Source organism: Stegodyphus dumicola, chromosome 8 (assembly GCF_044657685.1).
Source record: "Stegodyphus dumicola isolate Sdum_Otavi_A_Nest chromosome 8, ASM4465768v1".
Lineage (NCBI taxonomy): Eukaryota > Metazoa > Arthropoda > Arachnida > Araneae > Eresidae > Stegodyphus > Stegodyphus dumicola.
The window spans coordinates 104,425,991-104,443,612 of record NC_140775.1 but is presented as its reverse complement, the minus strand read 5'-3'; the positions used below and the strand labels follow the sequence as shown (position 1 = coordinate 104,443,612).

The following is a 17,622-nucleotide window of genomic DNA, read 5'->3' as shown; positions in this document are numbered from 1 at the left end:
GGTTCTCTGTAAAAATTTTTTAAAACATCCACGGCTTGCCTTAAATGCAGTCTCATCTTCAGTCAATGTACCTGTCGTTTTTCGGAGGAGGTCCATGTACAGATTCTTAGCCTTAGCGCAAATGATAGCTTCCGGCACTAATTCGCCTTTTAACTGCTTCTCGTTAATCCACATCAACAACTTCTCAACATCTAGGAGTTTCGGAGGGTGCTTGGAAGTAGCGGTAACTCCTTAGGCCACATCAAGTTTCTTACTTTTTTCCTTCTTCTTCAGAATACAGCGAATCGTCCATTCAGCATGGAAACAAATGTGGTCCTAGAGTATTCCTGACTTAAGTTTCGATCCTCAATCTGTGGACAACACAGTGCAACTAATCCAAGAAATTGTATCTGTATTATCATCTTCATAACATCTATGATTTCTTTCTTAATTTCAACGGTCATGGCTTCCTTCTTTTCCTTTGCAGCCTATCTGCGGCAACAATCTTCTTGGCAGGCATCGTAAAATAATTATTTTTACGTTAAATGGAAAAAAAAAAAAAAAAATAACTCAGCGCACAAACACGTAGATCAAAGAACACTGAATGATCTGACGAGATGGTTCCTCGAGTCGAGCTGGATCGGGAAACGCGTCTCGCATACCAAAAGCCTGGCTCATTGCTCGAGCCAATGCTTGTACTTAGAGACTAATTTTTCGCTCATACTTTCCTCGTATCTCGAATTGCTCGCTTACAGAGGTGCTCGTATCTCAAGGTTCCACTATAGTTACTTTACGTTTTGCCTTAATGGCCCAAAATTTCTAGCTCCTCCATCGCTCTAGGCAGGCTACAAACTGCACCACTATGCCAACTGGCTGATTTTAAAAGTGTCTGGATTAATGAGAGACACTGCATGCTGTTTTTTTTTCCTTTACGCTCTATCAAGACAGGTCTTACTAACATTTAAAATGAAAGTTGTACTTTCAATATAATCATAATTTGATGCAAAATTTATAGATACTATAAATTAGTTTCAATAATTTTGTGAATATTACTAATAAATATATGATGCATACAGTAACATGCTTGTACTTCAAACTTAATAAAATATTAGGTAGACATTACAAACAGTTGAATTTAATATTTTTTTCCCTCACTGTACAATGGTACAGAAGAATGCCTATAAACCTCATACCTCAAGATCAAGGTTTGTACGAATTGGTGAATTTTGTTGACCGCGTTTATCATATCCGAGTTTTGTCTGCATTTTACCTTTTGTAATTTTTTACATCAAATCTAGATTATTTTCACAGAAATAAAAACACTTTAAATATTATTTAATCACAATTTACAGAATAAAAAAACTTATACAACTGCATACAAACAAAATAACGTCAATATACATAGCAGACAGATAAGGAAAATTCTTAAAGGCATCGCAAAATTTTGAGTAAAAATACTGCACATCTACCAATAAAATTACTTTCTAAGTAACATTTATACTTCAAGAGAATGAACAAATACATACACCACTTACAAAACTCCTGATACACTTAATTTACTTCCTAGGATAATGATTTCACTTAATTTACTTCCTAGGATAATTCTGCTGTTATGATAGGTGAAATAAGATTAGAAATGCTATAAAATGTGCCAAAATTTCTTTGAAGTTATTAAAAGAAAATTTCTCTATTGTTCGGCCTCAGCTTCTTCATCATATTTTATCCAGAAATGTCTTCGTAAGTACTTTCAAAAACCTGTCTCTATTTGCAATTGATGTTTGCGTGGAATGTAAAAAACCAGCTACACAATGTTATTAAGTATAAAGCAAAAGTTATAAGACAAATGAATCCTTTAAACATGCAATATGATTTTTAAATTAATCATATCGATTCAAAGTTAATATAAAGAAAAAGGCGGTATAAACATCTAAAAGTAGGAATTAGCAAAACATTTGCCGATATTTACGATCCGTGTTTATTATAGAAAAAAAAGCTTATATGGGTTCAGAAAATGCTAAATAACTTAATAATAAAACTAATTAGTTTCTTTAAACCAAATACATTATAAAAATATTTTTCCCCCAATGGCAGATTGTGAACAGTTACAATGTAACACAGTCCAATAATCTATATAAATCCAGATGTGGTGGTTTCTTTATTATGGAGGCACCTAATAGGTGGGCCACCGTCGCCTGCTATGAAGCGATGGATAGTTACAACCATGCCTTCTATGGGATTCGAACCCAGGCCCTTCAGTATCGCAGTCAGGCTTCCCTAACCACTATACTGTCCTGGGAGGCTGTATTTTTTGTTAAAGAGCTTATTTTCCTACACATGCCAAAATAATAATAATAATAAAATTTGCTGTTCTGAATTTTCTGAAAATTGAAATTGTTAGTTTGCATCTACAATTGAGTGCGGATTATGTCCTTTCATTGATAATCACAGTTTTCTTGTATTTAAAAGAATGTTTTAAAAAAGGAAAAGACACAGACACATAGAACTTTATATAAAGATTTAATTGTTGTTTTCAGGAAAATATATACAATAGTTACACCTTAGTGAAGTTAGCAAAATTATTTTTCAAAAAATCCCCCTAAATTAACACCTAACAGCCTTAATAATCATACACCCTACAAGAACTGATATTTGTTATATGAATCAGTTATATTTTTTGTTAACATTAGCAACTACTGTAATTATTAATCATTAAAATAATAATTTTCATTATCACAAAAAGCAATTGGTAAATACATAAATAATACTATGAAGTTTTAAAATACACATGCTATTTCATAAAAGATTTAGGTTATGAAATAAAATTTCCCCAGCAAATGGTTTTCAATATCTGCAGTTTCCATATTTAATTTTAATGCTAATAATTTAGCAGTATGGAATCAGTTCTTAAAAAACACATGGATGTAAAAAGCAAAATATGCAAAAATCTGTCTTTCATAACAAAAAAATCTCAATTAAAAAGAATATTTAAACTGTGGTTGGTCCCTTAATACATATATACAATATATTAAAAATTATATTAAAACAAACATTTTACAAAGCAATCACACAAATGAGCTATTAGGAAACCAAAAAATATTATTTGTCTCAGATTTTCCATGTTTATATAAGGAGTAATAAATTAACCACAGGTCATATGAATATCGTTTATGCCTATTTGATTTCCAATTCTTATAATACGGTAAAGTGTACAGGTCATAATATTTTTTTAAGTTTTAATAACATAATTAATAAATAATATTTTTGAAGAATTATAAGCTTGTTATAAATGTTACAAAACATAATATTAAAGCTAGTGGAGAATCTTGTATTTCAGAAACAAATTCATGTGCACATAACAGCTTAATTATGTAAAAAAAAGTATTTTCAAACCAGATGACCAAGACCAGAAAAGTGGTAGTTGCTGCTTTGAAATTTTTAAGATTTAAAAATCTTTCTATCGGCTTCTGTTTTGTTCTCACCATACCAATATATTTTCCAAGGGAAAATGACTTGCAGCATTTCTTCATATATTGTGTTTCGGCACAAAAAATTTAATTTGGATAAATGGTGGTACACACCATTTCTAATCTCAATGCTTTAATTATTTTCAATTAAAGAAGTTGAAATAATACCATTTTGCAATTAAACCAAATTAGAAATTTGCATTTTGCGAAAACTTAAAAATTACCTTTTACACATATGACACATAACAAACATAACACATATTAAACACATATTGTAAAAAAATAATACACTGCTTTTTAAGGCCTAACTATATGGTAGTGCTAATACTGTTAATAATCGATAATGTACAGTGGAACATTGCCAAAAACGAAGAATAATCTACATCACTAATTAATACTTATTTCTAATGCTTCTCTTTTTTCCCATGATTCAAACAAAAAATTATCAAATTTATATTTAAGTATTCAGGTAAAATTTTAATGTTCTCTTTGCAGTCGCATTCTACTTTTCAAGAAATCATTTAATAAACAACTTAAAATTACAGGAATACTTTTAAATGTAATAAAAATGAGGCAGTTCTGAATAGGAAAAATAATGCATTTCAGATGTGGTAAACTGTACTTACAACGAAAGGATACTCTTCTTGATACATTCTATACAATTTAAAAAAAAAAAAAAATTGTAATTAATATTTTTTACATTAATTAAAAATCTTAGATTTATCCTTCACGAACATGATTCTCAACAGTCTGTATGGCAAATTATGTCCCATTTCAGTGTAATATATTAAAGAATTATTCATAATTTAATTTATTATTAAACAGTAGAAAAGTTCAACTCGCTGAGTAAAAAAAACAGGACACAACTAAAATCTTTACCAACACATGAGCAATGTGTAAAACAAAAACAACTAAAAACTCTGTGCGTATGTTTCACATCTGATGATAGAAGGACACAATGCAATGTCTGTAATTCCAAACAAACTGCCATTAAAGTCTAATGCTGAAGTTTGTGGAATAATATCAGATCTTCAAAAGTTCCAGGATTTCTCCTGAAAAGTTTACAAACTAAGAATTTTGGAGACACATATTCACAGCACAGTTAACAGCTTCATCAATTTCTTCAAAAACTGGCACACCTGCTCTAGTTGCTAAGTCCGAAAGATAAACACGTCCTCTGTTATAATCTTTGACAGCCTGAGTAGACAGCTGTAATCGAGAAAGAAAGAATTTAATGCACCTATATTTAAACAATAAGAACAAAGCCACAGATAAAAATATATACAACGTATCACATGAACTAAATTTGAATTTCTGTGACATAATAAATTACAATAATATCTAATACATAATATTCACATGTTGAATTACCTGATAAATTAAAAAAATCTCAAAAAAAAAAAAAAAAAAAAAAAAAAAAAAAAAAAAAAAAAACCCTACAATTTCAGCTTGCTCAAATTAAAACTACTTGATTTAAAAGGATGTACTACCTTATTTAAAAAAAAAAAAAATCTACACGGAAATTTCAAATTACAATACAGTGTTATGAATATTTTTTAATAATAAAAGAAATGACCATTAAATATGTTATAATGATAAAAAAATCGCACTTTTTAAAAAATTAACACAATTAAAAATATTAGAAAGGATAAATATTTTACATTTTATGTAAAAGTAATAATTACCGTTACCAACTTTTAATTCAAGACATTTCAGTTTTAAAAGCTTTGGCATTTGCTTTGACATTTCTGTTTTGAACATAAAATGGTAAGAGAAGGAGAAATATTTAGTATTATATGAAGACAATTAAAAAGAAATGAAACGAGATCTACAACTTATAACTTACTCAAATTTTATTACCTTTAATTTATTTTATTATGATTTCTTACTCAAATTTTATTATTTGTTATAAACTGTAATTTAATGTTATAAAATTTAATGAATATGTTATAAAATTTCATCATTCTTGTTAAGATTACGGAAGCACTTCCGCAGAGAACCCGGTAAATGTAAACATCGCCAACTTTGGCGATAATAGTTCAAACCTGGTAACCCAGCCTATTTATCGCATTCGCTTGTTCGAAGTTTGCAACCATTTCTCTTGCATTCATTTTGTTGAAATATCACTGTTGTTGTTCGCATTTGCAGATTTACATTATTCTTCTATTATTTATTATTATTTTTTCTGAAATTTTTAACAACGAATAGATAGAAATATTTTCGTAGATAGAGGCCAGTCTCGGTTCGGGATGAAAGGAAGAAAATACGGCGGGAGGGGTGAATGCTAATTTGTAACACGGCTGTTCACGTTGTGTGTTCTTAATTATTAACAACTCTAAGAACAATGAGGTTTCCAACCTCTAAAATAATTTGTTTCCGTAGGCCGCAAAAATATGCATGTGCATTTTAACTAATTAAATAATGCTTTTATTTTTATTATTGGTTATTGTCATCTAAAATTATGAGAATAAATCAATTTTTATGGCGTAAAATTTTAACAAGATAATATATTGTTAATGCTTTTCTAACAATAACCTTTCAGAGGATGGTAGGTGTGACATAAATAGATGATTAAATTGAAATAAAAAAATATTATTGATTATCTAAGATGACAGAATAGTTTGATGCATCACCATGGTCATCAAAATTAGCAAACCACTGCTGATGTAAGGAATATATTCTTTTCTGTGTTAATTGGAATTTAAGACAAATGTTTTTCGTTTCTCACGTTTAACCGGTTAATTTCAATACATTAATACTAATTTATAATTTTAAATGAATTTTTATTTCCGTTATAAATGCTTATATATTGTCTTATGCTTAATATATTCTTTTCTGTGCTAACTTGAATTTAATTCACATTTATTTTCGTATATCACGTTTAACCGGTTAGTTTTACATCTACATGCTTATTATCTGTGAATTTTTACTACCATATGCTTGTTTTGTTTGCTAACTTGAATTTACATGCACTAAAAATCACGTTTACAAAATATCACATTTACGGCTCGGCTCATCGTCGATGAACCGCGAGCTTGGCGAGTAAAAATGCAACGGCGCCAATGGATTCTTTCCCGAATCGCCAACGGGTTCTCTGCGGATGAAAACCCAAGATTACTTTTAATGCACACAATCTACAAAAGAACATTTAACAATTTCGAAATGTGGGAGTGCAGCATATGCAAAGTTGCACTCTGCTTGAAAATGAAAAACTGTTTCCATGAGTATTATACAGATTGATTTATAGGGATTTGTTCTGCAGACGGTAGTCACCGACATTAACCACCAGAAGTACTCATTTTTTTCACACATCTTGGACAAAATATGTGTAATTCTTGCAAATAATTTCATTGTAACACCTGATATAATAAATAAAACAAGAGTTTTGATGAAAAAGTTAATTGACTTTTCCTGCTCCTCAAAGAGTTAAGACACAGGGCATGTTCAATGTTTTTATTAAATACACATGCAACCTAAAAATTTGATAACTATGTTAGGTCTGATAATGTTTTTCTAATAATTCATAATGACTATAATTTTATTTTAATATCTTACACATATATTGACATCCAGCAACTAAAAAGGACATGTTTAAGTTTTCACTATTAAACTCCCGAGAGTAAAACCATTTGTACTTTAATTACTTCTCAGGTGATGTCACACATATTTTCTTCCACACGAATTTTTCCCATCAAAAGACTAAGTAAAAATGTTACTGGATTCTCCCTTGTTAAGCAAATTTTTATATGGATAAGCAATGATTTTCATGAATTAAAGCAATTTCTAGTTAATGTGGAACACTAGCCCGTTTCAGAAAATCACTATTGGTGGATATTTTTACAAATCTGAAATATCTATAACATTTATAACACTGAATATGGTTTTTCACAATAATTTGAAAAATTTATTTAATCTCTGAATATTTTCCATAAAATATGTGTTAATATTATATACAATTCATGAGGTAATATTAGGATAATTTATTTCATTTTGAGAAAAATTTTTAGATAATAAATTCATTCTATTAAACATATTTATTCACTAATTGACATATGCTTAACTCTGCTAGAAATTAAATGGTTAAGCCAGTTTGTCATATAAAAAGCCAAGAAATGGCCAATCACACTAAATTGTCATACATTATTTTCCACCTCGCCTGTCAATGTGTGAGTGATGACTGGTCACAATTTTCCAAAAAGTTAGACTTCAAATTGTATGTCCTGTAGAAACAACTCTTTTATGGTAGAATTCTTTTGCAAAATGTTTCTTTGAGATATGTCATTTTAAACCTTCATTCCTCTCTGTTGATTTAATGGAAAGAGGAAAGGTGGTGTATTTGATTATGGCAAAGGACTCGAGGGTATCTGATTAAGGGTAGCGATGCCTTTGGGAAGGACTTTCGAACAGAAACGACTCATATACATGTTACACATGGGGAAAACCATGAAAACATCCATGCACTCAGCCCATTCGTTGGATTCAAACCTCGGACCAAACTACCAGTGTTCAGCGGCTTAACTGCTTTGCCACTGGTGGGTAGAAAGAAGAGATAGAGAGGAAAGGAATAAATTACATACAAAATTCTAGCTGTTATAATATTGATTATACAATATAGCAAAGCCTATGGTGATTTAAAGATTTAAGGAAACAGAACAACTACTGTTCAGTCACTGCCATAAACATACAAATTTAATGCATCAGATAATTTCTACAATGTATTATTTGAATATGTATCGATATAAATATGTTTGTGTAATATTAAAATGTTTGCAGGAATTAAATATACTGTAGCATGTTCTCAAAACTTATACTAGTTAAACATTTACACAAAGTTACAGCATGAATGAAGATTGCAGCATTTTTATTCCTGTTTCTCAAATGACCAGCAAAGCCTCCCTTCATGCATTCCCATACTTTCCACAATAAAATCTTCATACTGTACTATGCTAATGTCATTTGCAATACATACAGGCAATATTCATTAAAAAAGACACACATATCATAAAATTCTGTAATGTTATCAATGCCAGTGCAGTTATATTTTAAAAATATTTTTATTATATATATTAATTTTTCAATGCTACGTAAGAGCAAAATATTACTAAGTAAAGAAACTCCTCCCTCCCTCATATAGAATGGAATGTGACTACAAATAACAGCCCACATGGCTTTTCTTTAGGACCAAAGCTACATGTATGTACATGTCACAGCAAATGAATAAATAATTTTAAAGTAGAAATAGAAAGCTTTCAAAAAAATAAAATAAAATAAAATAATAATAATAAAAAAAAAAAAACCACCCATTCAAAAACTTTGTTATTTAATGTTTTTATACAAGGAAGCTCCCACCTCAGGCAGAATTCTGCAAAAAAATTCACTAAACAGAGAAGTGTAAAATATTATAGTACCAAAGGATTAATTATGTACCTCCCTTTAACCCTTTGTTGCATCATGTCCACTCTAGTAGACAAAAGCTTAAATTTGTTTATTCTTCTGTAAATGCCTTAACAGATTTCATTCCTGTGTTTATTCATTCTATATTATTAGAACTTTCAACTGTCGATCATAGATGGCTGTATAGCATCATTAAGTAAAGCATTGCTATTTGGAAAATGGCTGCTACTTCTGTTTCCAAGCTGGTACAATTTCTCATAGTAAATATTATATAATATTGCTTACATTTTCTTATACTGCCATTTTTTATTCATAATTAGTAATTTTAGACATTTTACTTTAAATGTCAGTTTGAGAAAATTGTGGAGTGGGTAGATAAAGATCTACCGAAAAGAGTCAATTTAAACCCAACTGTACTCCTTATCAAGCCAAAACACCACTGGAAATGTTTATGTTTGACAAGGAATTTCTACAACATTTGACATTTGAATCCAATAAGTACAGGCTACAAAATTGTAACAAAATGAATTCAATCACAATCAATGAAATGAAGGTATTTTGGGGGATCTTTATGTACATGTCAGTTGTAGATTTACCATTTAAAAGATGGTAATGATCACTGCAAACAAGGTAGGAAATGATTTCAAATGCAATGACTGTAAATCATTGGGAAGAGATTTGTATGCATGTACGTATATGCATGCTGTCTACTGTACTGAACAAACTGTAGCAATTATTTAAAACGAAATTTGAATAAAATTAATTTTTTTATTATTACTAAGGTTATTTTAAGTAGAGAAAATACAAACATTTTCGTTTAACCTCTCTAGATTATTTGTATACAACAAAGGGTTAATGAATGACCTGATCTGCAGCAATGCATGTATTTAAATACCAATTTGATTTATAACTTTGCTTTAATATTTTTATCATTCTTCTTTTCTTTAACAGTGCTTTAGTAGTTTTAGACATGAATTGCTTTTAAATATTTAAAATTTCTTTAAAAATTCGGAAATTTCCAAAAAGACAAAAAATATTCCGGTTTTTAAATTTGATTAATAACATTTCTAATATATTATTTGTTTCTCATTATTACATTTTAACGAACATAATTATTTTAGCAATTTTTTTCTAATTATGTAATAATATATTTCATAACACATCTGGAAAATAATTATGCATATGCTTTCTAATGCACATAAACGAACAGTTCAGTATATAAATGGGCATTTTCAAATGTTGAAACAAAGTCAGAACACTGTATGTATACCTAGCTTGAAGTGAGATTTTGCTATAAGAATCAAGTGGTTTTCTGTGTGATTTGCAGGGATTGAATACCAAGATATTCATGATTTTATAATTTTCAATTTTTATTTCACAAATTTTATTTACAAAAAAATTACTACAGTTAAAAGTCGTTAATTCGGACACTCATAATCCGGAATGATCTATAATCCGGACCTCAAAGCTACAAACTTTCTACACATGCATCACGTTGATGCATGCACGTAAGACCTTTACGGCTGTGAATATGCGTGTGTGCATGCGCGTTTAATGTATAACGGACGGTATAAGCTAAGCTAAAATTATCTAATTCAGTTAATGTTGCAGATTGCGTTGTTCCTTAATCTTCAAATTGGATCCGGCTTATTATTTTTTGCAGACTGTTAGAGCAGTTTTATAAAAGTAAGCTTGAACTTTCGATTATGCCAAATAGAATTTCCGATATATATTTACTAATATGTAAAGGATCTACAAAGCAAAAGTATGTTTCGAAGTCCATTAAACGAAAAGTGGAATTGCTGCAAAAAATGGATAAAGGCATAATCCTTTGTTTATCTAACCATTCCAAAATCTGTTTATCAATTTCACGCTGCTCTGCGGCGGGAGGGGGGGAGACGCCGCAGCACGCAATGAATTGGAAGTTGATCTGTCAGCACTATCCTTATCTTCAGGGAAGATATTTTTATTTTATTTGGCTTATAATTCCTTACTAAATGTAGTATTTCATCTCCATGTACTCCGTCTTTGATATGATTTAAATCAAATTTCTTGTTATTATAATTCGCTTCTGATAGTGAAGAAAGTGACACAGAAGTTATTGAAAACGAAAAAATTTCGATTGACAAATTATTCGGTATTCTCGACACAGCAATTATAGGACTTCAACAGCGGAACTTTGTAACTGAAGAAGAAATTATGTCTGTTTATAGAATTAAAGAGAAAGTATTATCACATAAAACGAAGCAACTTAAACAACTTACATTGAAAGAAATGTTTAATAAAGTAAATAAATACTAAGCTTTTTTTTTTTTTGTAAATTTTGATACCCTTTAGATCATAATTGTTCTTTATTTCATAAATTACGGTTTCCTATTTTTAATTTTATAATTTCTGCAAGCCATCTTACCAGATTTAAACTGATGATCTATAATCCGGAAAAATCGATAATCCAGAATCGCCGAAGTACCGACGAGTCCGGATAAACAACTTTTGACTGTATATACAAGTTATATAGCTATTACTATTGATATCAGTATTCTGTTCATTGCTAAATGGTAAGAAATTTTTCCCATCCATTCTCTTCAGTGTTTATTTGCAGCAGTTTTTTCATGTCATTCAAATGTCTGCAGTCCAAAAAAATACAGAACTATTTTTTTTATAGACTAAGAGCTATCCTTCTTATAGACTAACTTGATAATCAGACTTTACAGTTCAAATTTGTCAATACTGATTATATGTCTTTTTAATTTTTTTAGCTGGTAACAAATGGTCCTCTCAAGAACTTCTAGTGTTGCCAATAAGAATATATAAAAATATTTCCTATCCTTTTGTTCAAAATAATTGATCTGATACTTGTACTAACAATTTTCTCAATTCAGATAGCTGATCTGTATATTCACACTGCTTAAATCATTTTACACAAAATGATTTTAAAATCAGCATGTTGTATGCAATCCTCCGCTTATATCTGAATTTGAAAGTTTATTTATTTAAAACCTTCCCCCAGTAACTTATCTTAATTATTTCAGTTCATTAATTGTTAGCATAAATCAATTGACTAATTTTTAGAAATTAGCATGAGCAGTAAAACTTAATGCAAAATTTTTTATTTCCACTTGCAATTAAATGAAGAATATCACATGTTGTAATTATACAATTCAACAGTTATGCACAGGAAAGTTTTTAAAGGGAAGGGAGTATTCAGTATGTGTGTTAATTCTTACTAGTTAAATTATTTCACTCTCTCTTTGGCAGGTTTATGCCTGTACATTTTGAAACGATACATTAAGAACAGAAAATAATTTGAAAAATATAGCTAAAATACTAAATCATGGGGGCATAATGTGCATTTAACTTATTAAATAAACCATTTTACCACATTACTTAAAACTCATCCTTTTAGACAGATAGCCAATTACAATACTGTAAGTCACTGACTACGTATGCAATTGCATTGAAATAGTGACAAGCTATTAAATAGCCTAAAGATGGTCAAGAAGTTAGATATGTGTCAAAAAGAAACATGGGATCTCATCAACAAAAGTAAAAATAATACATTTAATGCGCATTGGTTTAAGCAATGATTTAAAGCTCCTTGTTATATTTCAAATAAGATGCTTTAGGGAAATTTTCCTTCTAAAACAAAGATCAACAAAATTCTTTATTTAACTCAAAATTACTTTTTATTACAATGAATTATCCATGTCAGTTGAATTTTGTAACCTAATAAAACAAATCATATTTTAAGCACAGAATGCTTTCTGTATAATTTCAGAATTATTTTAATAATGTCTGAAAATAAAGACTTCACTAAAAATATAACTAACACAATGCAAATAAATATCTTATCTTTCTTGGTAACAGCTTTGACAAAATTTATTGATCCATATTAGTGCCTAAAGCCCTAGTTTTTAACAATCTTAGCACAACTACTGTCATTTTAGTAAATCACATTTATGGTAAATAAATAACATTCTTTGTCTTAGGCAATGCCCATATACCATATAAAACTTATTTCTATAGAAAAATAGGCCATGTTGCAACAATGTACTCCCATAGTTCTATGTGAAGAACGTTTTCAGAGAGAAAGATTCAGTTTCCATGGTAATTGTTATTAAGCACACAATCTTGTTATCCTTTTAAAGATTAATGCAATTGTATTGAAAAGTAATTTTTCCCCACAACAGGATAAAAATTTAACAAAATTCTCCAAAATGGACAAAGAAAATAAGCTAAAAATTTTCATTTTCTAGGTCACTTTAAAATGTAACTTCAGTACTTGAATACAATGTTCTAATTATAACAGTATTTACATTTTAATTTGTAATTTAATGTTTCCTTAACAAAAACACCAAACATTAAATAGTTAATGCTCAGCATATGAATAATAACTGAATTCAAAATACTATTCAAAGCATTATAAAGAGTATTAATCTACTTACTGAAAAAATTAATAAAAATTAGAAATTCAGCAAGAGAAAAAGAATAAATGATACTTTTTTGTTAAAGCAATGTGGGGCATTTCTTCTGAACATTAGTTTTATTTTCTAATGTTTTCTCCTTTCTCACAATGTCACTAATGTTTTCTCCTTTTTGTTGGTTTCATTTCTGAAGCCCTTTTCAGGAAAAAGGTTAAACATAGAATAGAGATAAAATGCAATTACATTTATTGTTTCTTAAATGAGTAAAAATTAAAAAAAATATGAAAGGTTTCAAATTTTAAATTGCATCCAAAGGGGCTTTTTTTTTTTTTTTTTTTTTTTTTTTTAACGTTTTGTGTGTTACCTTTATTTATTAAATATCATGTCCTATGAACCCAAACTATAAAATTGAGTTCAACAGCAATATTGCAAATTAATTTTTAAATGAGCATATCTTCAGAATTTCCAATATAGAGTCTCGTGTGCTGGAGATAAAAACGTTTCTTCGTAAAGTGTTGCCATTGCTCACTTTGAAATCATTTAGTTTTTTAATCAAAGGTTCATTGAAGTGTTTCAAAACCTGAAATCGATAATAAAACAAATTTCAAATTAAAATCAGGGCCTCCACATGTCCTTATTAGGAAGATTACGTTATTCAAATTTTGATGGCTCTAGGTACCATAGTTTTACCACAATGCAAGAAACATACATACATTTATGCAGATTCTTCATTATTTAATTTCTTTAAACATAAGACAGGATAATAATATATGGTGGCAACGATTTGAAAAGTGATACAGATTTTTAAGTTTTCGACGCAAAATGCCAAAACGAAATTAATAATCCTTCGGGGCAAATTGCACCTTTGGACTAAAACTAATATAAACACTACATTTAAAAAAAGGAATGAAGACTCAGCAGCACAAATGCAATTTAAAAAGTCATTTAGCACAGCTGAGAACATTTTCTCTTTTGAAAGCAATGACACATGAAGTCATGAAATATTTCAAATCCTAAATAAAGAAATCCATTGTCAGGTTTGGTTTCAAGGAGATGCTTCAAGGGATCTGATTTTCGGAAAACAACAACTTAGTAGCTCTCACAAGCAATAAAATGCTCTAACAAACAGGGATAATGTATTAAAATACAGTAACTTAACACGCAAGTCCACCGAGGAACATATTTTTGCATACCCTCAAATATATATAAAAAGATGTCTCATGTTTTTTTTAGAAGGCACAGTGTTTATAAACTCAATATCTGGAGTGAAGCAAGGCATGAGATATTTGTATGTTGACAAGTGAATACTAAATTTATTTTTTTGGTACTGTTATTTGTATTTTATTTGTTATACTTTTTAAAGCTAACTTTTGACAGATCATTTTCTTGTGACAGACATTCTTTAAATTTTTAATAGAATTTTTATTTTTTCACTTAAGTTGTATCACTGCTTTTGATTTTTCTTTGTATCTCACTGTTGCTACAGTTATTTTGTTTTTGTAGTAAGACATTTATTATTCAATGCCAATTATCACTGAATCACTTCCCAATTGGTTTTACAAGTTCTTTGTATCTCACTGTTGCTACAGTTATTTTGTTTTTGTAGTAAGACATTTATTATTCAATGCCAATTATCACTGAATCACTTCCCGATTGGTTTTACAAGTAATAAAATATCTAGACTTTAGGTAAAGACTCTATTTACTTCTCTAATATCACTACCACAGCTTTCTTTTCTTGTTCACTGTCAACAGAATTAATCAAAAAAATGAAGAAAGTAAAGCCATCAGAATATGAATACAAGAAAAGGACACTCAAGGACAAAGGAGAAATAATAATAATAATAAACTATATGGTACTTTCAATAAATCTTTTAAACATGAAACACTTGCAGAAGTTGAAAATTTGGAGAATCTACAGTTGGGAAATGCATCTCAAGAAGAAGTGGACTGTATAAATGTTGATAATGAGAATGCATCAGTATGAGATAATTTGAGAAAGCATCTGATATATGATCTAATAGAATTTTAATGCTCATTCATGATATTGTTAAGCAGAAAACTGAAATAAATTACAAATCTGAATGTGGTGCTTTCAGCACAGAATTTGAAGAGCCTGAAAACATGGATCCAACAACATGGCTGATCCAACAACATGGCTGTTACAAATATATGTTAGAACTCAACAATATCTAGTAGTATCAAAATAAAAAGTACGGCACACTGATACATATCCAAGAGATAAGAATAATAGTTGTTTATGAGCAATTTTGTTCACAAGAGTTCTTGAAAACCATGAAGAAATATGGCACTTATGCTACTTTGTGTATTGGAGGAATGTTGATGAAGTTTTCGGATTTACTTGCAAATTATTTGAAAGGGGCAACAGTGGTAGTCTCATGAATACTGGAAACTGCAATTGGAAATAAAAATCACACTCTCAAGAAGCATCAAACATCAATTTGGCATATCAAAGCATTAGCAATGAATTGAAACAAAGAAGATTAAAAGTGAACAACAGCCTTTATATTGATATGCAGGATAAATTTAATGGAGAAAGAGAAAGCACAGAGAGATTCTAAACAGACAAATGGAAATTCTTCAATACCATGCATAAATCTAGTTCTAAGTGGAACTACCAGCAAGTTATAAGAGGAAAGCAATGGAATTTTTTTTCAATTTAAATCCAATTACTTAAATAATTTAATCCTGTAGGACTGAAGTATATCCAAAGAGCCATGAAAAAGCAAATGAAACAGATTCACTATTTTGGAAAGAGTGTTAAAATTTAATTTCTTAAAATTTTAAATTAAATAAAAATATAAATAAAAATTAAAGATGAAATCAAATGCAAAGTAGTTATGGCAAAATATCATTTGATCACCTTTGACTGCACATCAAACATACACCATAAGAAATAAATGTCTGATATTAAGATATATTGAAACTGACAGAAGTACTTTTAAACCTATAAATAATTTATAACCTATATATTTCAAAGGGATTCTGGGCAGCTTTACTAGAGAAGGAGTGACAGAAATATAGTTGGATTTTTGAATCAGAATAATCTTCAGCTTAATAACTGTAGAGTTCAGAATAATATCACGTTGCTAATATGACAGGCAAACATGCAGACATTCAGGAGAAGATTTTGATTTTGAATAATAGTACTGTGTGTCCTGTAAATTTCATTCCTTAAATTTAGCATTCTGTGATGCTGCTAAACCACCTGTTGATACAATTTCTCTCTCCAATGTACCTGTAATCCTTTCTTTGGATTAGTAAATAAATGAGAAGTTTTCTGCTCTTGGGTTGAGGGTCTAATTGCTGAATTATTTTCTGGATGGAATGCTGAATTTGTGAAAGTAATTAAGATTTCAAACAGATGATGTTCAGGAGGTCCTAAGTGATCTTTCTGAACACACATTAAAGTTGCCTCCTATATTCATACATATTCTTTAGAAGATACTTATGCTAATGTATGGGTGGTTTAGATTTTTTATTGTTAATTCCTGGTATAGGACTGCAGCGGAAAGTTTTTCTAAGCTGAAACTGATAAAAGCTTAAGGTCATGCTTAAGAGAAGAAAAGTTAAAATCTCTTGAATTTCTATCAATTGATATTGTCCAAGAAATACAACATCATGACACCATCAATGACGGTTTTATATGAAAGATTCCTAATGTTCATTTATAACAGTCTATAAACATTTAAGATGTTTCATTTTTAATTAACTAAATAAATGAATGTTTTGCTAGAAAGTATTAATATGTTTAACTTAGGCATGAAATGCATTGTTTGCCTAGGGTACTGAAAATAGAGGTGTCCCTATTCACTACTATACAAAAGGAATTAAGATTAGATGAAAAACACTACTGATGGTTATAAAGATAATTATAGTAAAAAAAGAAGCTTAATTAAATTGGCATTGATGAAATACATCCCTCCTCCCAGTAAAATTCCCTACTGGTATGGCTTTAACAAAAAAGTACCAAAATGAACAACTGTAAATGTGTTTTTGAATTACAATGCAAGCACATTAAAATTTGATTTTTCATTTAAAGCATCAGTCCTATTTTTGGTAAATAATACTTTTTATTACCTTTTCTCCATCGATTTCCGTATCATCTGGTATGTACTGGATACAAAGAACAACTTGACATCCAAGACCAACATAATGAGCTGCCTAGATAAAAGAGAGAGAAAGAAACATAACAGATTCAACACATACTTCTACTATAATTTTTTTCACAATACCAAGGAAACACTATCAAGTTTTTTATGAATGGATAAAATAAGAATTTGGTTGTTACAACTTGATTAAACTTTAATTTCTTATGCTTCCTTGAAATAACTTACATAT

The 17,622-nt window shown here is 29.4% G+C and overlaps 1 protein-coding gene and 1 long non-coding RNA gene across 8 annotated transcripts in view; one reads left to right on the top strand and one right to left on the bottom strand.

The window, feature by feature from the left end:
- The window catches only part of LOC146995915 (uncharacterized), a 47,518-nt gene that overhangs the window by 24,431 nt on the left and 5,465 nt on the right, over positions 1-17,622 (top strand). The window lies entirely within an intron of this gene.
- raw (NDT-like domain-containing protein raw) overlaps positions 2,481-17,622 on the bottom strand; it is a 326,151-nt gene continuing 311,009 nt past the window's right edge. For all 7 annotated transcript variants that reach the window (XM_085822210.1, XM_085822211.1, XM_035360909.2 and 4 more), the window contains 2 exons: positions 17,362-17,445; positions 2,481-4,652 (listed from right to left, as the gene is read on the bottom strand). In XM_085822210.1, coding sequence (XP_085678336.1) covers positions 4,512-4,652; positions 17,362-17,445 — 225 coding nt within the window. In that variant the 3' untranslated portion in view covers positions 2,481-4,511. The remainder of the gene's footprint in view (positions 4,653-17,361; positions 17,446-17,622) is intronic.